Here is a 24964-nt window from a genome sequence, read left to right as displayed (position 1 = left end):
CCAAATATAATCCGAAGATGCCATTTGACAGCCTCGATACGAGGATAACGACGATAATAACAGTATAAAGTTTTATTGATTTTTACACACGCGGTAGAAAGGTGTATTTTTTTACTAAATTAGGTTTGTTATTTGTTTACTTTTTATTTGATTGATTTGAAGGTTCTGTCGGACGATAAAGAAATCTTATCGGATACAACATTCGAACTTCAAATGCGTTACCATCCTTAAAACCATAAACAAAATTAATGTTACCAAGTTGGTTGTTTTTGATTTTCTACTTTAATGTGGTTTAATGCCGAAAAGTTTGATATTTTCAGGGTCAAGTAGGGGTTGTTTAATTAAAAAATCTGAAAATACTTAAAACATAAAAGAAAATTACCCATTCTGCAATAAAATTCAAAAAATCCCACGAATGGAGACGCGTTTATTTATTTATTTATTTATTTATTATAACGAGGTACCCTAATATGACTAACTAACGTCACAATTTACAAAAGTACACTAAAACTAAGTACATTTATCTTAATTCAAAAGAGTAAGCAAGACTATTTCTAAACCCAAAAAAAAACCAGAAAGAATTTAATTTAGTCCGTGCCAAAGACTCTTATTGCTTGTTTCCTAAATGAATTGGGCGACAAAGCAAAAATATCAATGTGCAAAAAGTAACTGTTGCAAAAGTAACTGTTGCAAAAGAGATATTAGTGAGCTGCTTCCTAAATTTGCGCTATATTTATGTGTTCTATGGATGTGGAAAATTTGAAGAAATATGGAAGTTGTGTCTTTGATTAAGAAAAGTATTTAAATTAACAAAAAATTTGCAAATAAGGCATGCCCAGGTTTATGAAAATCTTTTCTTTGTGTAATTAACAAGAAATAGAATGTCCAGCAACATGCAAAGTGTTTAATTTTTAGACGAAGCTAAATATAAGAAAAAAACGGAAGACCTAAAAAAATATTTTTGATTACTTCTTCCAAAAAATGTATTAAATCCATAAAAAAAATATATTTATAATGATATTAATAAATATTAATTAGATCACCCCGTGGGACGCCGCTGCAATGAATAATTTTATTCTGATTAACACAGAATCAAAACCCTTATGATGACAAGTCTGCTACAAGGCTTCTGAGTAATTTAGTTAAGTTAAAAATTTTACTACGTCTATTTGCGTTTTGAAAAAGTTCGAAACAAACTTGTTTTTGCCAATTAGTTAATTATAAAAACTTTTTATTCAATTGTCCCTAATCGGGGGACTTAAATTAATGGTTAAAATTACGCCCAGAGGTTTATCTCGTTTGCACCTAAAGATTTATGTTCGAAGGAAGCATTTTGATTTATACGTTTTTATTGTTGAAGTAATTTTACTGACAGGCAAGAAATGGAATACACAGAGTAATGAAACTGGATGTGTTCCGGAAAGAAATATCAAATAATATATTACGTCTCTCGTAACAGTGCCCCAATTTGAACAATTAATCATTTGCGCGCCATGTTTTGGAGGTTCGCGTAAAACGCAAGCGCCGATATGGATTTTTCATTGCCTACATACGAATTAAAATTTGACATCTATATGCTCTCCTCTAAGGGTAGCATTATAAAAAAGGTGGCCCAAAAAATGTAAACAATTTTAAACCCAATCCTATTTTCCCAATCGTCAATAAAACTAGGCTCCTTATTCCCAATATTTTGAGGTTAACAATTTTTTTACCAACTCACAGTTTGGCTTTTGAGGTGAGACAGCACTTTTATGCAACATCACGAAAACCTTTGATTGTGTGGACTATTAATAAGTTCATTTGGTGTGGGGTCAGGGGCACTCCACCTAAACTGCTGAGTATAAAGGATAGAATGTTAGAACAAGTGCGAGTCTTTTGCAAATGCGGTTTTCACACACGATCTCGCCATTTCTTTTTCGGATGCGCCAGTGAAATTTTCTGACACAACCTGAACATCCACAGAAACTACTGGATAATACTCAAGTATTGACTAATGCTGTACAGAAATAGTTTTCTTCTAACTACTGTAATAATTCTGGATTCCTCATGCGTCGGTTTTTGCTAAGTCGAACTTGCTAACGTTTGGCCAATCATCCTGTTCACGTCTTCAGAGCTAGACTGAAACTGGCTCGCATTTTACTCTGTAACTGCTTATAAGGGGTGTTTTTCTTCGATGTATAGAACTTTAAGTTGCAATAAAACAACGATGGATTATTCGATTGACATTAATTTTATTTATCCGAAAGATAATCTTGTGGCATAACATTTTAAATATGATTTCTGGCATATGACCGCCACGGCTGGCGCGGATGTAGTCCAATCGGGACGTCCAATTTTCGATGACTTTTTCCAACATTTGTGGCCGTATGTCGGCAATAACACGGCGAATGTTGTCTTCCAAATGGTCAAGCGTTTGTGGCTTATCCGCATAGACCAATGACTTTACATAGCCCCACAGTCTAGCGGTGTTAAATTACAAGATCTTGGAGGCCAATTCACATGTCCAAAACGTGAAATTAGGTGGTCACCAAACGTGTCTTTCAATAAATCGATTGTGGCACGAGCTGTGTGACATGTTGCGCCGTCTTGCTGTTGCAGGAATGAAAGAGTTAGTAATCATAGCTCTATACCGATCACCATTGACTGTAACGTTCTGACCATTATCGTTTTTGAAGAAGTACGGACCAATGATTCCACCAGCCCATAAAGCGCACCAAACAGTCAGTTTTTCTGGATGTAACGGTGTTTCGGCATACACTTGAGGATTAGCTTCGCTCCAAATGCGGCAGTTTTGTTTGTTGACGTAACCATTCAACTAGAAGTGCGTTTCATCGCTAAACAAAATTCGCTTATGAAAATCGGGAACAATGGCAATCTCGTTTTGGGCCCATTCGACGAATCTACGCCTTACTTGATGATCGTTTGGCTTCAATTCTTGCACGAGTTGGATTTTGTAAGCACGTAAACCAAGATCCTTCCATAGAATCTTCCATAAAGTGGATCGACACAGATCCAATTCCTGTGCTCGATGGCGAATGGATTCATTCGGGCTTTCCTCAATGCTACGCTCTACAGCAGCAATAACTTCTTCTGTACGCACCGTACGGCGTCTCTGGGGATGCGAGTTATCAATAAGAGTAAACGTGGTCTTAAAACGTTCCATGGTTAATCGAATTAACTGCTCTGATGGACGATTTTGTCGACGATAAAATGGACGTAGTGCCGCGATACGTATTCCGCACAGAACCATTAATTTTGAAATAAAATTGAACTATTTGCAAGCGTTGTTCAATCGTGAGTTTATTCATGATGAATTGCCAAACCAAACTGAGAATAAATCACTTGACAGCTGAGAAATCGGTCGCCATCTTGAACAGTAATGCCAACTTAAAGTTCTATACATCGAAAAAAAAACACCCTTTATATAGTTTGAGGTGGACGGAGCTAAATGAGGTACGTAAACATGTACGTGACAGGTAAGGACCTGCGTCGCAGTTAAGATTGTTAGATGGTTAGTTAGATTTCTATAAACTCTCGGACTTTTTGTTGGTAGAAGAAATTTTAAGCCCGTTTTCGTGATTGTGTTCGGCAACTGCTGATGAGTTTATTTATCTTAGTCTTAAGGCTCTTTCATGTTCTTTGAGGCTAGTTGATATTTTTCGTCCGATCCCTCCAATGTATTGTTTGCCTTCTGGCATCTCAAATGGAATTTTGTCTTTGACGGATCGAAGATGTTGAGAGATTTTTGGACAAGTGATAAATCTTTTTTGACGTTATATTTCTTTAGAACTTTTGATATGTGGTCAGTGATGTTTTGAATGTAAGAAAGGACAACAGTGCCAGCAGGATTGCTTTCGGTCTCATTGCTATTGGATGGTTGTGGCGAAGTGTATTTTCTAATGGAACGCTTAAGGTCTTTAATGTGGAAATTATTAGAGAGAAAAGCAGAGGTAAGGTGTTCTGGGTTCAGTGATTCGGGCTGAGATATTTTTACGACTCTCTAAACAAGAGAGTTGATAACCGATGATTTTTGGGCGGGATGGTGATGTGACCATGCATTAAGGTATCCGACTGTGTGCGTAGGCTTTCTGATCCATTGATCCAATATTAGGGCTAATTTTCTATTGATTAGAATATCTAAGAATTAAGAAACGAATTAAATACGAAACTATCAGTTTTCCCTGTAAAGGGTTTTAATAAGGAAGCTATATTTCTCTAGCAAAATATGTAGCTTCCTTATTAAAAGCCTTTACTTAATTGCTTTCACTTCACTGAACAATTAAAAAGCATTACATTAGATACACATATTGTCAGCACCATGGGTTCTTCAACACATTCTCTAACAAGATCAATCCGCTTTTAATATTATCTGATGACTTACCATTGGTTGTTTTTTAAAACTTACATGAACACTTAATAAAGTTCTTTCATTTTTTTTGCGTTACCACCATTTGCAAGCCTTAAACTATTTATTATTTATTATTATTTATCTTAAACAAAATTTTCGAACGGCATAAAAATCCAACTAACAGTAAATTGCAGTACAACAAAAATTATTTTATTTCGAACGAAGCAAAGTCAACTCGCCCTAATTTCTAATTAACTAAAACAAATTCCGACTTTGTAAAAAATAAATATTTCGTAATAATTCACTTAAATGATTATTTAGGCTGGGACCTTCGGAGCAATCGGATTGGGTGGATTCTGGCCATTGAATTGTGTCAAACTTATTGTCACGTTCTGCATTTGATGTTGTTGATTAAAATTTGGTGGATATTTCAACGTTTCAACGTATTTTTATACAAACGCAAATAACATAATCTCCGGCCCAGAACATTTTTGTTTCGACGGTTCTAAAATTTAAATTTCTCTTTGCTCCTGTCGAGTTTAAATCTGTTCAGATTAATACGTGTCAAAGTTTACGAAAGGACACGTTTCCAAAGTTTTTCTTTTGATTAAACCGGGGATTAGACTCGTCTGTTACTTTAAGTACTTGGAGAAAAAAAAAACAAATCTGGCAGACGCGTAAAATGGTCGACGCGGTTTTTCATCGATAAACAACTTCTAACGTTCGTACGATATTTATTTAATTAGTAAAATTAATTATTCTTTGTGCTTAAATCGAGCGTGAACAATAATAATTATTAAATGAAGTATGAGGACCACAAGAATTAGAATTCCGGTCGGTATCGGGTAAACATTCCGGCTAAATGAAATTATCCGCTTTGTGAATTGGGCTTATTTTCTCATTTTCTCCGCTCTTTGTTTTTTAACATTTTTAGCGTCGGGGGGTGATTTAATGAGCCGAACGTCTGCCGCGACAAACAGTATACAATACTTTTATATTACGTCCTTTGTTATATTGCGTTTGTGTAGTAAGCTTTTAATTTCAGGAGCGCATTTATATTGCCCCCGGTAACGCTTTCGGTATTTTATTTTTCGCAGTTTTACATCTTTAGGAACCTGATATTATAAACAACAAAAATGTTTCCCAAGGAAAAGCTACCGAAGCAAAATTTTCTTCTTTAAAACCTTTGACTCCATAGTGACTCATAGTTTCATTTAGTTTGATATTTTTTAACATAATTTTCCGATTATTTAAATGCTTTCGCATGAGCGGTAGGCAGGAATGGTACTTTATTGTCCTCTATTTTGAGATTTTTCTGATATCGATAACATATTGAACACAAATTCTTAATAAATTAATAATAAAAATTGAAGCTCTCCAGCATAATCACCTATATAAATATCTGACCACCGTGTATATTTTCTCGTAGAATAGAGTTTCATTGAGGTAAATACAGCCGATCGCTAGTGGCGTCGATATATTCTGAGTGTGTTCTTCTTAAAATAAAGAGAAAATTAAATTACACTATGTATAGGGTGTTTCATTTATATTTTGACACCCACCTACAGAGTTCATTAAAGCGGATAAACAAAAACAAAAACAGAAACAAATGATGAACATAACGAAACACCCCGAATTAAGATGACAGTGCTTTTTAATCCGATTTCAAAAATATAGTTTCTAGGACGTTTTTGAAATCACGAGTTTATTATTCAAAAGTATTATTGCATTGGAAAAAAATTATAATTATAATTAATTATAATTTCTAGAAACCATATTTGTTTATAATATGGGTTATTCGGACGAACCATTTTTTGATAAGACAACACAACACAAGAAGTGTGGTTGGGAATCAAGAGCTACTGTGAAATTAAAAAATGTAATTAATTATCTTTAGTAGCGCTTTTAGTGAGTTATTGCTAATCGTTCTTGTTATAGCACATTCCGCCCGTCTCGTCTCTCCGTTAGTTTAGGAAATATAGAAGATGTCTTTTGTTAGTTTTAAACAATGACTTTTGGAAGTATGTTCAACATACCAATATTCTTTTTGAAATTTATTTTCTCACCCAGCAGGACTTTTTAGGAAAAAGTTTTAATTCTTTATTTTTGACCATGGAGTAATTAGTGTACAAACCACATACCTACCGTTTAGCATTGGATTATTTTTTTATATTTTAGATTAATCTGATTCTGGTGAATGAAGTTTACTGATTGGGATGTTATAAAAAAGCATCAAAAGAACTTTAGCACAGCATTTCAATTCGAAAACGTAAGTGCTGATTCAGAATCAATAAAAAAGGCGACAAGGCATAAATAATATGGACAAGTAATAACCGCGCCGGCAATTTTTAAGGTAATTAATTAATTAAGTGCAAATATTAAAAATAGAGTTAGTTTCGTTAATAACATGGGTCCCAAAACGCCTCTCTCTGTAAAAGGGGTCTAAAAAAATCGTTTTCTTTACTTCTGATACGGTTTAAGATTTCTGAATGAAAATTACACCAAAATATCTTTGATTGGGTCATAAAAGTAACTATTGACGGAATGTTAATATTTTATACAGCAGCGTGGCTAAAGGGGGTGGGATTCCGTTTTTTTTTATATTTTTAATATTTTGGGGAACATTAATATTTTCTAAACAGTTCTTCCATAAAAATGGTACTCTACTTTTAGGTTCTAGCAGGTAAAGCTGCCGTAGAATTTATTTTTATTGTGTGTTAGTTGTACTCTGTTTACGTCACTGCTGGATTATCTATAATGGACATCTGTTAGGTAGCATGACATGAATAAATTAACACACACCGTAGTTAAAATACGCCTTAAGAATGTTTTGACTGAAAAAACAAAATAAACTAGGCAAATAAGCTGTTTCCCCGCGAAGCGTCCAATTCGAACCACCCTGTACTGGGTTATTCATTATATTTTGATACCCATCTACAGGGTTAATTTTGAAACTTAGAAAAAAAAGTGTAAATACTAGATAGAAGATTTTTGCTCTATTATCGTATGAAAATGTCAGAAAACACAAACGACTATCGCCAGCTGTCAACATGACAGCAACATCTTTTTTTTTAATAGAATGCCCTATATATTATTAGCTTAAATCGTAGAATTTTTTTTCCTGGTATCAAAAACATATGTATGAATATTCTCTACCTGACATTAAAAAATTTTCGGAAAAGTCCTATAGTAAAATTCAACGAACGCTTAAATATTATAAGTTTCACCTTTATATGTTCCTTCCAGTGCAAAGTTTAACCGACGAACATAAAAGGCAGAGCCTGGAATTTTGCACTGAAATGAATGTCAAGAAGATGGAACCTTCCTAAACAAAATAATATTTACGGACAACAGCAGGTGTATTTAACAGGAAGAATAAACATTTTTGTCAGTTAATGTATGGTGTGGTATGTTGAACAATATGGTGGTCGGACCAATTATATACGAAGGATCCTTGAATGGTCAACGATATTTAAATATCCTTGAAACAGAAATAGAACAGTTGTTCGAAAATGTGCCACTTTGGGATTATTTAAATTTAATTTGGCATCAAGATGGCGCACCTCCACATAATAAGAAATATAGACTTTGGATAGGTAAGCAAGGAACTATCAAATGGCCGACTAACAGTCCGGACCTGAATGCTTGTGACATTTTTTTCTGGGCATATTTAAAAAATAAAATTTATATAGTGGACTGAAAGTTTACAAGGCCTAAACAGAGAAAACTCTGATTTTATCACCTCGTGTATTAATAGGGAATTGAAAGGAAATATTGTCCGATGTGTAGAAAATAATGGAGGTTATGTGTAAAATGTTTAGCATTATTTATTGATATTTTTATTGTTTGAATAATATAATTCAATTATTTGGCGTTTATCTTCCTCAGTATAATGAATTTGAAATATCTTAAGTTGTTTAACTCACGCTGCAGATCTTTAGTCTTAATTGGTTGTCAAAAGTAGAACATTATCAAAACAATTGCAAGCATAGATAATATGGTTGCTATTAGGGCAGACTTGACCATTTTTAAACAATATGGCTATTGTCTAGAAATCGAATGATAATTAAAAAATAAAAGTATTCTTTAAAAAAAAAGATATTGCTGTCATTTTGACAGCTTGCGATCGTCGTTTATTTTTTTTTGACATTTGCGTAAGATAATAGAGCAAAAATCGGCAAACTTTTGTATTTACACTTTTTTTTTCTATCTTTTAAAATTAACCTTATAGGTGGGTGTCAAAATATAATGGATAACCCTGTACATATTTTCCGAGCGGGTTAATATTCGGACCGTTCGATATGATCAAAAGAGCGGCGATAAACGCAAAACGCGCGCTTGGGAACGAGGATTTAAAACCAATTTCAAAAAGTGCGCATCGAAACCGAAGAAAGGAAGTCACCGCTCTTTTCATCTCTCCCATTGTAATCTGTATAATAATCGCGAGTAGTTTGATACACAAAAATAAAAGCTATGCTCACCTGGCGTCTTCTGCCCGCGTGAATAAAACAACTCCCCTAGCGTTTGCTTTCTTTTTCAACTTGGCTATGATGTTATCGAATTCCTTTTCGTCCGCGGTACTGGGGACTTTTTCGGCTGCCGCAATACAAACGTTCCGTTCTTGTGCTTCGCGATGAAATACTTCGATACCGTATTCGCCGTACGACCCTTCCGAATATACCGTCGAAACGTAAGACCAGTTGATACTCTTAACGATATCCACTAAAGCACTCGATTGAAACGTATCCGGTGGTACCGTTCTAGCGAAATATTTAAAACGAGTCTTGTCGCTGAGAGCTTTAGCGGTGGAAGCGGGAGATATTTGTGGGATACGAAAAAGCCCGAGTAAGTTAGCTACTTGAAGTGATACCGAACTGTAACTACCACCGACAACACCGAACACTGGCCCAGACGAATTGTTCTTCGGTCGGGGGTTAGAGTGGTCTTGACATTCGAAAGCCGACGTGTCTATGTTGTTCAACGCCGATGCTCTAACGAATTGAAGCGATTGATTTAGCGCATAGGTGTCTCTCGAACATGTGTCGATAATATGAACGCCTAAAGTGATATTTGGCAATATCTTTGGCTCTTTGTTTATGCGATCTATAGCAAACATCATCGCTTCCAGCCTTTGGATGCCGCGGTGGTATATTTTGACGCCGCATGGTGTTCGTTCGCCTTTTTCGTGTACCGGAAACAACCCACCCAGCACTATATCTCCAGGAACGCTGACCGAGGTCTGCTGTTCGATTTGCTGCACCGCCTCTTGGTTAGCTAACAGAAAAGCGATAAACGATGACAGAAACAAACATAAGATCATCCCCAGATGGCTCTTCTTGTACCTTCTAGCCCGTGGTCACACTGAAACGACAAAAGAAATACGATTGTATTTAAAGTTTACAAAAGTTAATGCTTGATGGGACGATGGGGACTCTTAAAGACTAACAAGTGTTTTAATGAACTCGAATTAATAAAGTTTTCGCGCAGATGAAACTTGTTTCAGTAAGAAGTTGTTTTATTCGAACTACTTCCGGCTCGAAATCGGCGGTGTATATATAGAGGAATATAAATCTCCGTTACGCCCACTTTTAAACTGCGAGAAGAACTTTTTACATTTAGAATGACGACTAAGTTTTTTCCCTTGTCTGGTAGTTCATGGCGCTGATGGTTGAAAGAGGATTAAAAAGAAACTAAGAAGCGTCCGCTATGTTTAGGAGTGCCCCAACTTATAACGAGGTAGTTTCGTAATCTTATTATGTAGTGAAAATTGACGGCCGAACCTAATAATTAAATTTTCTATAAAGAAAGAATAAACGGATGAAAAACTTTGACTTTCTAGGAAATATCGACAAGTCATTATTTTACTCATATTTATTATTATTGGATAGGATTGGATTATTGGATAGCACGACCTTCAGTGTTTCTCTCTAAGGGGATCTACCATTGATTTGGATCACTTAATGGCCCGTCTACCGTTGTGTAGGCTTGTTCTGAGAGATAGTGGAGAGTGTTTCGCTCTCAGTGGATCTACCATCGATCAAATTATTCGCCTGACGTATTAATTAAATTTCATATCTAGATCTGATTGGGATTGACATCTCTTGCCCTTAGCAGATCTGTTACTAAAGATGACCTAATGGTCTGTCTATATCATTTACGAGGTGCGACTCTGTATTTTCAGTTTTACTGGATATAACTCTACCGTTATGTAGGCTTGTTATATCAGCTAGTGCTGACAAGCTGAAGATCTGAGATATGGTGGTGCGTGGTGCCATCCTCAGTGTTCTGTTCTAAGCGGATCTACCATCGATCACATTATCCGCCTGACCTATTAATTATTTAAATTCCACATCTAAAGCTAGCTAGTTTTGACATCTCATTGACCTGAGTGGATGTTACTAAAGATTACCTAATGATCCGTCTATATCGTTTACGAGGTGCGACTCTGTATTTTCAGCTTTACGGATTTAATTCTACCTTTCTGTAGGCTTGTTCTATCACTAGTGAAGAGATCTGAGAGATTGTGGTGAATAATACTATCTTCAGCGGTTCGCTCTCAGCGGATCTACCATCGATTAAATTATTCGCCCGACGTATTAATTAAATTCCATATCTAGAACTGATTAGGATTGACATCTCCTGCTCTGAGCAGATCTGTTAGTAAAGATCACCTAATGGACTGTTTATATAATTTACGAAGTGCGACTCTCTATTTTCAGTTTTACTGGATTTAATTCTACATTGCAATAGGGTTTTTCTATCAGCTAGTGCTGACAAGCTGAAGATCTGAGAGATGGTGGTGAATAGTACCATCTTCAGTGTTCTGCTCTAAGCGGATCTACCATCGATCACATTATCCGCCTGACGTATTATTTCAATTCCACATCTAAAGTTGATTAGGATTGACATCTCATTGCCGTAAGCAGATGTCACTATAGATTACCTAACGGTCCGTCTATATCGTTTAAGAGGAGCTACCCTGTATTTTCAACTTTACCGGATATTTAATTTCACCGTTGTGTAGGCTTGTTCTAGTGAAGACAAGATGAAGATCTTAGATATGGTGGTGCAAAGCACGATATTCAGTGTTCTTCTCTAAGATAATCTACTATCGATCATATAATCCGCCTGAAGTATTAATTAAATTCCATATCTAGAGCTTATATTTATCAGCTAGCGCTCACATGACATCCTCTACTGCAGTGACTAAAAAGCGGCAGTGTACTAGTCTAAGGAGAATAGCCCATTCTTGGTGGAATTATGTATTTTTTTTGGCCTAAATGTGTTTTTAATGTTTGATTCATAGGTATACCAGTTAAAGATTACAGTTTGGTAGAGTTAGCTTTTAGTGTGTCAGTAACTGCGGCCCAAAGGATCTATTGCGACACAGTCATTAGTTTATCTAGGTTCGTCACTCTAATTACACTGCACAGTGTCGATAGCGACTTCTTGGTGTACCTCCTTGCTTCTGGTTTGGATACTTGATGCGCTGTTTTCTTTTTTTGTTGGCAGAATCTTCATTCAACAACTTTAGTCAACAATAAACCAAGTATTATTTGGATTTGAATTTTTCAGCCGTCGGTATACCAGATCATTTTCATGACTAGTACTAGGATTTCATCCGCTTTTACTTCCCTGTTAAACTTGTGTAAGTAATATAACAAAAAGGGTGGGCTTTAATGTATTTATGAGATTATTATCCGGAAGTTGAGACATCCCATATAGACAACGACAAAATGATAAATCATTAGCATATTGTATCGTCGTATTTATTTTTAGACAGACATCTATATTATTAATCATAGTACTCAATCAAACATTAATAGAGTAGAAAGGTGACCTCACGGGATATTTAAAACCCGCTAATAATTGGCCGAGTTGGAAAATTTGTTTGCATTTGCATTGTTTGTTTTTTATTTCTATTTCTGCATTTGCCGATTTTTGGTTAGTTGGACAAACCAATCATTTTTTGATTTTTTTTCTCTTATATCAGTGGTCACGTGTAGCGCTACGAAAGGTTTTGGCCGGAGCTGTCAACCCTTAGAAGGTTGATTGTACCGTGCGTGTGTGAATTGCAGACCCTTATTCAAAATTGTGAGTTAAGGTACGGTGTTAATGGAAGAGCTTTATATTTACTTCCATTTTTTCTCTTTTTGATGTACGCCTCAGGGAAATAAATTTTGTAAAATTTATAGCTGGGAAGTTATTTGGAAATGTTTACGAAACATGCGGAAAGTTCCTTTAGAAGCCCGGGTAAATAATGAACAAAGAGGGGCTTAACGCTTAACATCAAAATATAAAATACGGCGGACGTAGGAAGTGTTGTTACTGTCGAATACTTACCTCGATTTGTTGGTAACTTTTGCAATGAATGTATCCAGCAAGGCATCATGAGACGTTCAATTCTGAAAAGAAAATAAAAACGTTTTCATGCTGCCAACTTGAAAATTTTAAATTGAACTTAAGTAAATATGTTGTTTTCTCTTATTTTTATTACGACGTATGTTCCATCTTAATCTCAGATTTATAGTGGACCGTTGGACATAGGGATATTCCGATACTAGTAAATACGAGTAGGTACTCGATACTTTTGATTCGATACCAAGTATTCATAGCATCGAATCAATTTTGCGATACTTACTCGGTATCGAAACAAAAGTACTTGGCATCAAATCGAATCAGCTTCACCATTAAAAAAAAAACCGAACGTATCAGACAAACATCTCTATCTGATCTATGGTGACGCGTTGTCTCGCGCCAGCCGAGCCGAACTCGTTCGATTTCACTCGACTGAGCCCGAGCCAAAAGCGAGAAAGATGTCCGCCCTTCATTTTTTTTCATTGCCAACATACATAAATTGTCAAACATACAAGAGATTGCTTAGGAATAATTTTATTTATTCTAATCATCGGCTTATTATTCCAATGTTATCATGGAGTTTTTTGTTTAAAGTACGTGCTTAACGTGACGCAAACCGTTATAATAAAAGTTTTTTTTCCTTTTTAGGGTTGTTTTAATTATTGTCCTTCAACGTTCGCTGTTAGTTTCCTTAAAATAAATAAAAAAAATAATGAATAAGTGTCGTCGAGTAAGTATCGATACTTTAGGAGTATATATTTGAGTAGTATCGAAAAAAGATTTGAGTACTATTGAAATGAGTAGGTATCGATACTTTAATGGTATGGGAACATCCCTAGTTGGACATGACATTGTTGCCAAATTTTTGGAATAGGCGAGATCGATATCGACATTTTTTGAAGTAGTTGCAAGTGAAATCGCAAAAAGGCAAACGCATGTTCGTACCGACCGCGTCAGGACTATTAAAGCTCGCAAATACCGCGAATACGTTCAAAAAAATGCAGAAAGTCGATTTTCGGCGAAAACAACGGTGTCGAAAATTTGTAATCGGAACTGTTTGCATTTAACCAATCAAAACGTCTGAATGGAAAGCGTATTAAATGCTTAAATTGGAAAACGTCGGAAATAACACGGGAGCAAATCACGATACAGTGTACGGGAGGGACTATTAAGATATGGTCACTGGCTTCAAAACAGGGGTGGAATGTATTTAATTTGTCTCTCGTTTGTCGTATCTACTTATATCCCCGATTAATTCGTTTTAATATTTTCCGGTGTTTCGGACGATATATTATGTTTCTCACTTTTAAAAATTCTGTTAATAGCAATTTTTAACACTAAATTAGATTTCATCAATAATTCTCGTTAAAATCACACAGACGGATGTTTCTCAAAGCTCCCATAAGTTTTCCTCGCGAATATAGATGAAGCGTACTCAATCCAAAGTCAATGCGAAAAGGAAATGACAATCTTCGGTTATTGTTATTGGAAAAACGGAATGTCCACGTAGGGAAACCGAAAACTATTATTTTTTGTTTAGTTATTCCAATCCAGTTGTTAAGTCGATACAGTCGGATAATAAATTGATATTAAATGCTTCCGTATACTTAGGAAAACGGTATTAACATACATGTTTAAAGTGCTCTAATAAGCCCACGAAACGACCTATTTTTGATTATATGATAATTTACCCCTATGAAACATGACCTATTTAGTAAAATAACAAATTAGAATTTTGAACTTTTTTGAACCAAGCAACAAGCACTATAATATATGCACATGGAAATAGAAAAATGGAAATCTGATGGTTAAATATGCAATTTTTTGGTGAAATCGAGAAATTCACATTTTTCAGCTAATTTTTTCGATATTTTGCTAGTTTTTAGAAAAGTCTTGAAATATAGATTTTGATCAATTTTTTGCCAAATAAACTCAAATAAGTTCATTGTGCATGGGTGAAGTTAGTTTTTTACATTTCACAATAAATTTTATTGTCAACTAAAAGGATTTTCTTAGAACATGTTTTAGTTTGTTGCTGCTGCTTGTATTCATGGCCCAGCTTTCGTTTGTTGCCGGGGGCGTCTCGCTTATTCGGAGAGGTAGAGGGAAGCGATACTTTTAGTCAGTTTTGGTTAATTAGATCAACTAAATATATATATATATATATATATATATATATATATATATATATATATATATATATATATATATATATATATATATATATATATATATATAATGATATCTCAATGTTGCTGAGTCCAGTAAGTACAGAAGAAGTGAGTAAAATTATTAATGATTTAAGTAACAGTACTGCCAAAGATGTGTTTGGTCTTAGTAATAAAATTTTGAAGCAGATAGGTGCAGGTGATAGTTGGGTACTTTCCCGAAGAAACTAAGTCAGCAGAGTAGTACCAGTGCTTAAGAACGGAGAGGATAGTGATCCAACCAATTATAGGCCAATCTCCATAGTGCTCTCTCTATCTAAACCTATTTATATATATATATATATATATATATATATATATATATATATATATATATATATATATATATATATATAATAATGGGATTTTGAGAGAAGATTACAAATTTCCAAGAATGAGGCTACTCTATTATTATAAATATATATATATATATATATATATATATATATATATATATATATATATATATATATATATATATATATATATATATATATATATATATATATATATATATATATATATATATATTTATAATAATAGAGTAGCCTCATTCTTGGAAATTTGTAATCTTCTCTCAAAATCCCAATTTGGATTTAGGAATAAAAAAAAATCAACAAAAGATGCAATACATGAATTAGTGGGACATATTGTCGGGTGCCTCGAGGGGGGCAGTCTGTTTCGGCAGTATTCTGTGACATCTCAAAGGCATTGTGTGTCGCATCAGATATGGCTTGATAAACTGCCAAGCTTGAGCAGCGATTTGCTCCACCTAATACAAGCCTATTTCTCGAATCGTTCACAGGTTTTTGATCATAAAAAAAGTCTATCATCAGCCTTGATAGCCACAGGGATCTATTTTAGGCCCGTTATTGTTTATTTTATATGTAAACGAACTTCCAGCCTCCTTTCCAAATATGAAAACAGTCCAATATGCGGACGAGACCGCCTTGCTCAATAGTTAATTAAATAAAATTTAGACATAACTTAATAAAAACTTCCTGAGAGGTTCATAGATAACAATCTAAGCCTTAATCTCAATAAAACGGAGTACGGCCGTGATATTTCTGGGTGTATATCTAGACAACCGGTTGTCCTAGAAGAATCACATAAGTGAGGTTACAAACAAATTAACCTCAATACTATATCTCCTTCGCGGAGTAAAAGATATTACACCCCTCAATGTTTCTCAAACTGCCTACATTGGTCTCTTTCAGTCACGAATATCATAATGGACTTCTATTTTGAGGGGGCTCTGCTGATTGGGAGCGAGCCCACCAGAAGTAAAAAAAATCATCCTGGATCTCTCACCGTACACAGTGGACGAGTTTGTTGCTGAATTGGCGAGGGTGTGTTTGTTTAATTTTGTAAAACATATAAAAATAATAATTACTGAGTAAATATGAACAGCGACGGTAATACAATGGATGACGGGAGAAGAAAAAGAGATGAACCTAATATCTTTGAGAGGAGTAAAAAAACCAATAGAACCCCGAGCAAGACTCCCGAAACCAACAAAGACAAATGGGATTTGCTTCTGCGAGGATTGAGAGGAATTAAAGGCAAAATGCAGCAGATAAGAGATATAAAACAGGAAGTAAAGCGGATAAGAAGAGACCAACAAGAATACAGAGAGGAAGTGAAAAAACTGAGAGAAGAGAACAGTAGCTTAAAACTGGAACAAAAAAGAATTCAAAATGAATATATGAAGCGAAGAGAAATCAAAAATACGCTTGAAAGACTGGAAAAGGCAAAAAGAGAGAATAATATTGTTGTGATTGGATTACCAATTGATACCAGAGATCCAAATTTACTTGAACAAACTGTGGGAAACTTTCTGAAACAGTATCTAAAACAAGAGGTTAACCTCAAAAAGGCACGAAGAAAGACAGAAGGGAAAAATCGTTAAAATAGGATATAATAAATTGGTGAAGAATTTGAGGTATAACAAAAGAACTGAAAAGTTTGAATATTCAAAAAACTAGCAAATACAAAAAGAGTTGCTACACTTAGTAGATATGACCCGGCAATTAACATGGAAATGATTTGTAAAAACAAGCAAGAAACCAACAAAAAGAAAATAACTAGAATGGGAACATGGACCGTTAGAGGGATAAAGGGAAAATAGGTAGAGCTGGTAAATGAGTTCGAGAAGTCAAATTTGGAGTTGCTAGTGGTATCAGAAACAAAGAAAAAAAGAAAAGGAACAACGATATTGGAACAACTACTGTGGAGTGGAGTAAACGAAAAAGAACGGGCGCAGGCTGGGATATTTTGCACAATGATTTCCAAACCATACTGAATAAATGGGAGGCAATATCAGAAAGAATTTTGAGCGTAGAACTAAAGAACAACACGCCAATTAAAAACAATAATTGCTTGCTATGGGCCAGACGAAAACGAGATAGCAGAGACTAAAGATAAATTTTGGGAAGATTTAAATATAGCGGTGGAAACTGCTAAAGGATGTATATTTTTGGTAGGAGATTTTAATGGAAGAGTTGGCAAAAGGGACCACGTATCCAAAACGCAAATTGGAAAACACGGAGGAGACACAAGAAAGAACAACGGAAAAAGACTATTGCGTTTTTGCACATTGCATAATTTAATTATAGCGAACGGCTTTTATAAGCATAAAAATGTCCATAAGTTAACAAGAGAACAGCCTAGCAGAAACGAGCGGTCAATTATAGATTACATACTAGTGGGAAGAGAAAACAGAGGTAAAATAAATGACTTTGAAGTAAAGCGAGGGTTGGAAATAAACAGCGACCGCTACCTACTTGTGGCAAAAATGGGAACTCAGAGAGATGCAAACCGTTATCAAGAAAGTAAAGCGAAAACGCCAAATATAGTATTAAGTCTTATAGACTGAAGCACGAGCCAATCAAAAAGTAGAGAGTGCGGCAATTAAAAACGAAGCAGGTAAAATACTAACAACGCAAGTATATATAATGGAGCGGTGGAGAGAATATTTTGCAAAACTGCTCCATTCCGAAAATGAAACAAACGGCAAAAAGACAGAATACAAAGGTAAACAAATGGTAGAGCAAGAAGGGACAGAACCAAATGAACAACTTATAACGAGAGAAGAATTAATTACCGCAATAAAACCGCTAAAAAAAGTCACCAGGTGAGGATAAGATGATAAGATAAGCTGAGATGGTAAAAAACATGGGAGAATTAGCGACCACATTATTGTTAAAAATTTTCAACATGGTATGGGTAAAAGAAAAAATACCGGAAGATTGGAAAATGGGTTTAATACTACCACTGCTCAAAGATAACAAGAACTGCAACAATTATAGAGGAATATCAGTGCTATGTGCACCATTGAAACTGTTTGAGAAAGTAGTTGAAAAGAGACTACGATCAAAAGTAGAACCAACCCTAACAGAGACGTAAAGTGGGTTACGGAAAGGCAGAAGTACCCAAGATCAAGTGTTCACTTTAAAAGCAGTATACATGGCGTTCTTAGATATGGAAAAAGCATTTGATAAAGTACCACGAGTAAAAATCTGGAAAAGCCTACAAGCCAGAAACGTTGACAATAAACTATTAAGAGTTATCAAATGTTTATACAACGAAAACAAGAAATTGCGTAATAATTAAGAATATGAGGTCAAAGGCACAAGAAGGAGTGAGTAGTTTGAGCCCTTTATTAGTCATAACTTATATGGACGATCTAAGTAGAATGGCAGAACAGCGATCAAAAACCTTTACGTTGGAGACCGACAACTAGAGCGTATCAATATATCGGAATGTGCCTTCACCGATGATATAACGATCATAGTAGGAACCTCGAAGGATCTGGAGGAAAATCTAAATAATTGTGATCAGATACTAACAAAAAACGGAATGAAAGTGAACATAAATAAAACCAAAGTTATGGCAGTGTCAAACGAAAGAGAGAAATTAGAGGTGAGAATACGTGGGACACTAATAGAACAAGTTAGTAGCTTCCAGTACTTGGGAATTATATTCGAAGAGACAGGAGGACAGGACACATAATTAAATAATAGAATAGAAAAGGCAAATAAGGTATAATTATAATAATGTATTATTTATTATTATTATTATGTATTATTATTATTCACGCAAGTAGTATAATAAGGTGCATTGAGTAACGGACTCATAAATAAAAAGGAAATTTCTAAGGAAACTAAAATGTAAGTATACAAAACAATTTACAGACCAATCCTTACATATGGATCCGAATCTTGGATATTGTCAGGAGAGTGAAAGGAATAACCAGAAGGGTCAAAATTAGAAATGCACTTATAAGAGAAGAGTTGAAAGTGGAATCCATAGAAGAATTCATTGAAAATAAACAACTTTTACAGAGATTGGGCAGCACTGTACCGATTAAAAGAGTTTGGCAGAGTAATATGCAGGGAAAACGGAAAAGAAGAAGACCCAGAGAAACGTGGGACAGCACATTGGCACTAAATAGAAAAGACTGGAAACTTTTTATCGATAGCTAAATTGCATCGCAGAAATGTCACCTTACACCCTACGGTTATAGATAGATAGATCTGTGTTTGTCACAAATTTTAACTATGAACGTTATCCATTGGGTTAGTTAAATTTTATCTATTTGTATTTTACTTTATTTGTTGTCATATTTAATTGATCACTATTAGGTACTATGGGACGATGCTGAACATTATGTATTGTGGAAAAGCAAATAAAGCATATTATTATTATTATAAGGAAGATGCAAACTAAATTGTGATATCTTGGCACGTATTAGTTAGTTTTGGTTAGTTCGTATGTTTGTAAAGGGTGTTTTTTTTCGATGTATAGAACTTTAAGTTGGCATTACTGTTCAAGATGGTGATCAATTTAAGAACTGTCAAGTGATTTATTGTCAGTTTGCTTTGGCAATTCATCATGAATAGACTCACGCCTAAACAATGCTTGCAAATAGTGCCCAAATGGGCCCAAAACGAGATTGCCGTTGTTCCCGATTTTCATAAGCGAATTTTGTTTAGCGATGAAGCGCACTTGTGGTTGAATGGCTACGTCAACAAACAAAACTGCCGCATTTGGAGCGAAGTTAATCCTCAAGTGTATGTGGAAACACCGTTACATCCAGAAAAACTGACTGTTTGGTGCGCTTTATGGGCTGGTGGAATCATTGGTCCGTACTTCTTCAAAAACGATGATGGCCACAACGTTACTATCAATGGTGATCGGTATAGAGCTATGATTACTAACTCTTTCATTCCTGAATTGAATAACCATGATGTCCAGGAGATGTGGTTTCAACAAGACGGCGCAACATGTCACACAGCTCGTGCCACAATCGATTTATTGAAAGACACGTTTGGTGACCGCCTAATTTCACGTTTTGGACCTGTGAATTGGCCTCCAAGATCTTGTGATTTAACACCGGTAGACTACTTTCTGTGGGGCTATGTAAAGTCATTGGTCTATGCGGATAAGCCACAAACGCTTGACCATTTGGAAGACAACATTCGCCGTGTTATTGCCGATATACGGCCGCAAATGTTGGAAAAAGTCATCGAAAATTGGACGTCCAGATTGGACTACATCCGCGCCAGCCGTGGCGGTCATATGCCAGAAATCATATTTAAAATGTAATGCCACAAGATTATCTTTCGGATAAATAAAATTCATGTCAATCGAATAATTCATCGTTGTTTTATTGCAACTTAAAGTTCTATACATAGAAAAAAAACACCCCTTATTAAAAAATTAAAAATTAAAATGAAATTTAACGTCTTTTACAACAAACAAAAAACTATTTAAGGATATTTTTTAAAATATACAATCTTTTTATTTATACTTTTTCTAACAAATCTTTTACATTGCTTTAAAAGTTCCTTAATGGAAAAGTTTTTTTTGAGCGGCTTGGGAAATGATCTCGTTCGTTAACTATACGAACTTATCTTGTTGAAACAATTAATTCGCATAATTAGCTCTCAGTTTCCATTTAATTTATATTTGAATCTATACGGACAATCGAAATTGGTTCTGGGATTGTTTAATAAGTAAAATTCAAATTTAATTAAGCGGTATAACATCAAAGACAGAAAACATATATTTCAAAAAAATTATTGTCAATAAAATATGAACTAGTTGATGTCGCGCGTTTTTAACTTAGTTTTAGCTTTTTGACGTCATTGCGATGACGGTTACGATGTACTTCGAGTTTATCTGGAGCCTCAAAACTTTCGGAACACGATCCACTAGTCCGGCAGGATAATTCCATATACGGACTCGTTTTCCAAGAGAAAAAAAAAGGTGAAATGTAAACGCGAAACCGTGGCCCAAACTTTGCCGATTATTATTTTAAGCGCGCTTCCTTGACAAAAGGGCCACCCTTTTTCTCTAAAACTTATTTAAGGCTGATGAAAATATCGATTTTGTCTATCTCGAGGCAGATAAATTCCGGTTTTATTTGTCATTTCTGGTTTGATGGATCGTACCTTTCTTTCGTCCCGATATCTTTTATTAATACCCTCTCGGTTAGGTTAGGTTATTTAGAATAAAACGACGACACTGGCGTTGCCAGGTAACTAATAGCTAAACAGAATTTTGATAACGAGCCTGGTCAAAGTACAAAGCTATTTGCCTGCATAAAATCCAATGACGTTGTGTATCCAGCTTGATGTATTACTGCGAAACACGTTTTGACTTGTAATTCCTGGGCCCGTTGTAGTTTTCGATTTGTTTTTCAGCGATGCCGGATCGCACATAATTTTATTGTTAATTAAAAGCAAATCCAACATTTTTCCTGGTCGTTTCCTAGATGGATATTCGATATTATTTTGTAATTCTACCCTGGAAGATAAAAGCACTAAATGCTTTTCTGAAAGGGACTTAAGGCACGAAACATTCCCGGAATATTTTATATCGGAAGAATAAATTGACCGAAGCCGAATTCGTCCTTTAAACACGATTTTTCTTTCGTTTATCCGTAAATGAACTATATCCGTTCACAAAACTATACGTTTTGGCACTAGCTGTAAATCTAGTTTTTAAATATTCGTATTTAATAATCTACGGCGGCACAGTATTGACAGCTTATATTGAACTTCCACAGAACTGAAAATCTATGGAATTACATATTTACGAATATTTTTGAACTTGACAGCATGGCTGCAATGGAAAATACGGCGCTTTTCAATAAGATAAGCAATTTAGATATTACGTTCACGATCCTCCTTCTTAGGAATGCCAATAAGCATCGCAGTAAAGCGTTTTCGTTTTTCAAGTGAAATATACTACCTTTACAATTTTGTCGTCGAGTGGAATATTTAAATGCGCCACAAACGAAGACGACTATACCCTATACTTAAGGTATAATTGAAGGACTGTAAATAAACCCCAATTTCCTATATAAACGCACATTGAGATTGCTTCTTTACCGAGATACAGCGTATTAAAGTTTTAAGAAAAAAAATGATGTTAAGCTTATATTTTTCAACGTTCCCGATATTTTTATGAAAATTAGTTAATTAATGGTTCGAATTTGCTTTAGTTAAATGCGAATATTAGGGGATAAATTTTATGTGTACAAAAAGCAATGGCTAAACAGGTTGACTACAGTACCATTATACAGCGTGTCCCATAAGTAGGGTACATTACGTACAATATTACGATTTAACAAAACTTACTTAGTTCAAAAGTTGATATTAACCGAGATACAGTGTCAAAGTTTCAATTTCATTATTGTTTTTTTTTTAAATAATTCCTGAAATAATCGAGTTTTTTGCAAAAAATTTGGCAAATAGGGGTTTTTTGACATGAGAAATCTATTTTCGTGAATAATTTTGAGAAAAATGTAAAGGGCGCTAAGTGTTGTAATTTTCGTGCGCTTGATACTGCCTAATTTTTTTACGCCTTAGTGTATGTAGATTTTTAATAAAGGTATCACTTCATACACCCTTTTTACACAAAAAAGGTATACATTTGTAAAACGTCAATGAAAACAATTTTATGGAAATACAAATTTAATTTTAGAGTAACGTAGACTACAATAACTATTCACGACTATCACCACCAATCCAGCGATAAAAATTTTTAAAAGTTATGTCTTGGCATTATCGGAAAACTAGCCATAACTTTTTAAAAACACCCAGCAAAGAAATTCATCAGAACCTAAGTGCCTTTATTGCACTTGTTTTAGTCAAAGCCAACTTTCAAAAAAATTGCGGGTATTTTATCGTGTCTGTTTTCGTCAGAGCCTACTTCGAACTATTTTTCTGTCTTTTATTGTGATTGTGTTAGTCAAAGCGTACTTTGAACTATTTGCATGTTTACATAAAACTGTTCAATTATGTGCATCGAAAATTTCAAATGGCAAGTTTAATAGGTGTACCTTTTTGTTTAAAAAAGGTATAGGAAGTGATATGCGATATGTCAAATTTTGTGCAAAACGAAATTACTAAAAATTCAAATATGAAATTGCAACTTTGACGCCTTGTATCTCGGTTAATATCAATTTTTGGGCTAAGGTAAATTTCGTTAAATCGTAATATTATTACTCACTTATTTCAGCATGTACCATTACTTATAGAATTCTCTGTATATCAGTTGCAAGAGCTAATTATTGTCATCATTATAATTTTTATAATTATCATGAGTTCTAACTAATCAATATTTTTCCATTTTTTAATTTTTTTAATTTATCAAGAAAATAATATTATTTAAATTTTTCAAAGAAACTTCCATCTATTCCAACTATTCCAACTTCCAACTATTATTGAAAAACGAATTGGACTTTTCTGAAGATAATTCGATAGAAGAACGAATTGCATATAAAGCCTATAAAACATTTGGCCTTGTGAAAAGAAATCGAAAATATTTTGTTTTTTAATAATATCATAACAATTTAAAAGATGTATCTTAATAAACTGTATACAATTTACAATTCCTAGAATTAACTTAAGAATAAGAGATAAAAACTGTCTCAATGTTTCTTTTTCGATACCTCACCCTGCAGTAAGGCTAACAATATTATTCCAAAACGTAATATAGTTCTCTTTAATAATAATATACAATAAATAAAAAGTATGGTGTTAGGTAGTTATTTCTTATTATTATTAATGATTGAAATAAATTGTACTGTTTTAATCAAGGTTATTTATATTATAATATTGTCCTTATTTTTTTATTACCTAGGCGTAATGTTTTGTTTAGTGTTAGTGCACATTTTATATGTTTTCATTTTTTGTTTCAAATTTTGCCATTTTCAAAATGTGCATCTCTCTGCCCCCATCGCCCAGTAACTAAGCAAGTAAAATTATCTTGAATGTTTTGTAGAAATATAAAATGTTTTGATGATGGAGAATAATTTAAAAATAGTGCATTTTTAAATTTTTTTTTGAATTCGCTTTTATGAGCCATTTTTTCTTTTTTTGGCGGAAACTAAAAATCATTTTATATGAGAAAACACCTATAGGTTTGTACCAATTTTCATGAAAGAATCTCGTGACAAAAACGAATGATTTTCATTAGAAATTTAACATCTAATATTTCTTTTTATGTCATTTTATAGGAAATTAAGACTCATTTCCAGAATTATAGATTTTTTTCCCTTTCCTTAAGGATAAATTAAGGTTACATTCGTATAATACCCCTACTTAATTTGTCATGTAAATCGTTATTTGAATTATTAAAGGTTTATTTGATAAGAAAATTGTAATTTTCTATGTTTATATAAAAAATCAATTTTTTCGAAAGAGGATTTTTTTTAGAAATATTTTTAAAAATAATTTGATACTTGACACTTTTTTCAACATTATCACGTAGCAGACTAATCGTATTGATGGTATTTATTTATATTAATCACACAGGGAAAATTGAACCATCTCTAGAATTACTTATCACCATAACAGACTAAGAGTACTAAATTAAAAGGTCAATTTCTTTTGTTTCATCGCATTTCAAAAAAATGTATGTTAAGGGCCACTACAAAATTACGCTTATTTTATGGAGGTTCGTACGATATGATTATTGTCTCGAAGTTTCCTTCCATTACTGTAATCAGAAAGTTATTTCATTAAATATCCGGTTGGGA

General features: G+C 34.2%; 1 protein-coding gene across 2 annotated transcripts in view; it reads right to left on the bottom strand.

The window, feature by feature from the left end:
- Nucleotides 1-24964, bottom strand: part of LOC132695627 (metabotropic glutamate receptor) — a 110405-nt gene that overhangs the window by 36043 nt on the left and 49398 nt on the right. For both annotated transcript variants that reach the window (XM_060659985.1, XM_060659986.1), the window contains exons 2-3: nt 12692-12753; nt 8830-9709 (exon numbers count right to left, since the gene is read on the bottom strand). In XM_060659985.1, coding sequence (XP_060515968.1) covers nt 8830-9668 — 839 coding nt within the window. In that variant the 5' untranslated portion in view covers nt 9669-9709; nt 12692-12753. The remainder of the gene's footprint in view (nt 1-8829; nt 9710-12691; nt 12754-24964) is intronic.

This window comes from Cylas formicarius, unplaced genomic scaffold (genome assembly GCF_029955315.1).
Source record: "Cylas formicarius isolate icCylForm1 unplaced genomic scaffold, icCylForm1.1 PGA_scaffold_12__32_contigs__length_19106922, whole genome shotgun sequence".
Taxonomy (NCBI): Eukaryota; Metazoa; Arthropoda; class Insecta; order Coleoptera; family Brentidae; genus Cylas; species Cylas formicarius.
This window is presented reverse-complemented; position numbering and strand designations above follow the sequence as displayed.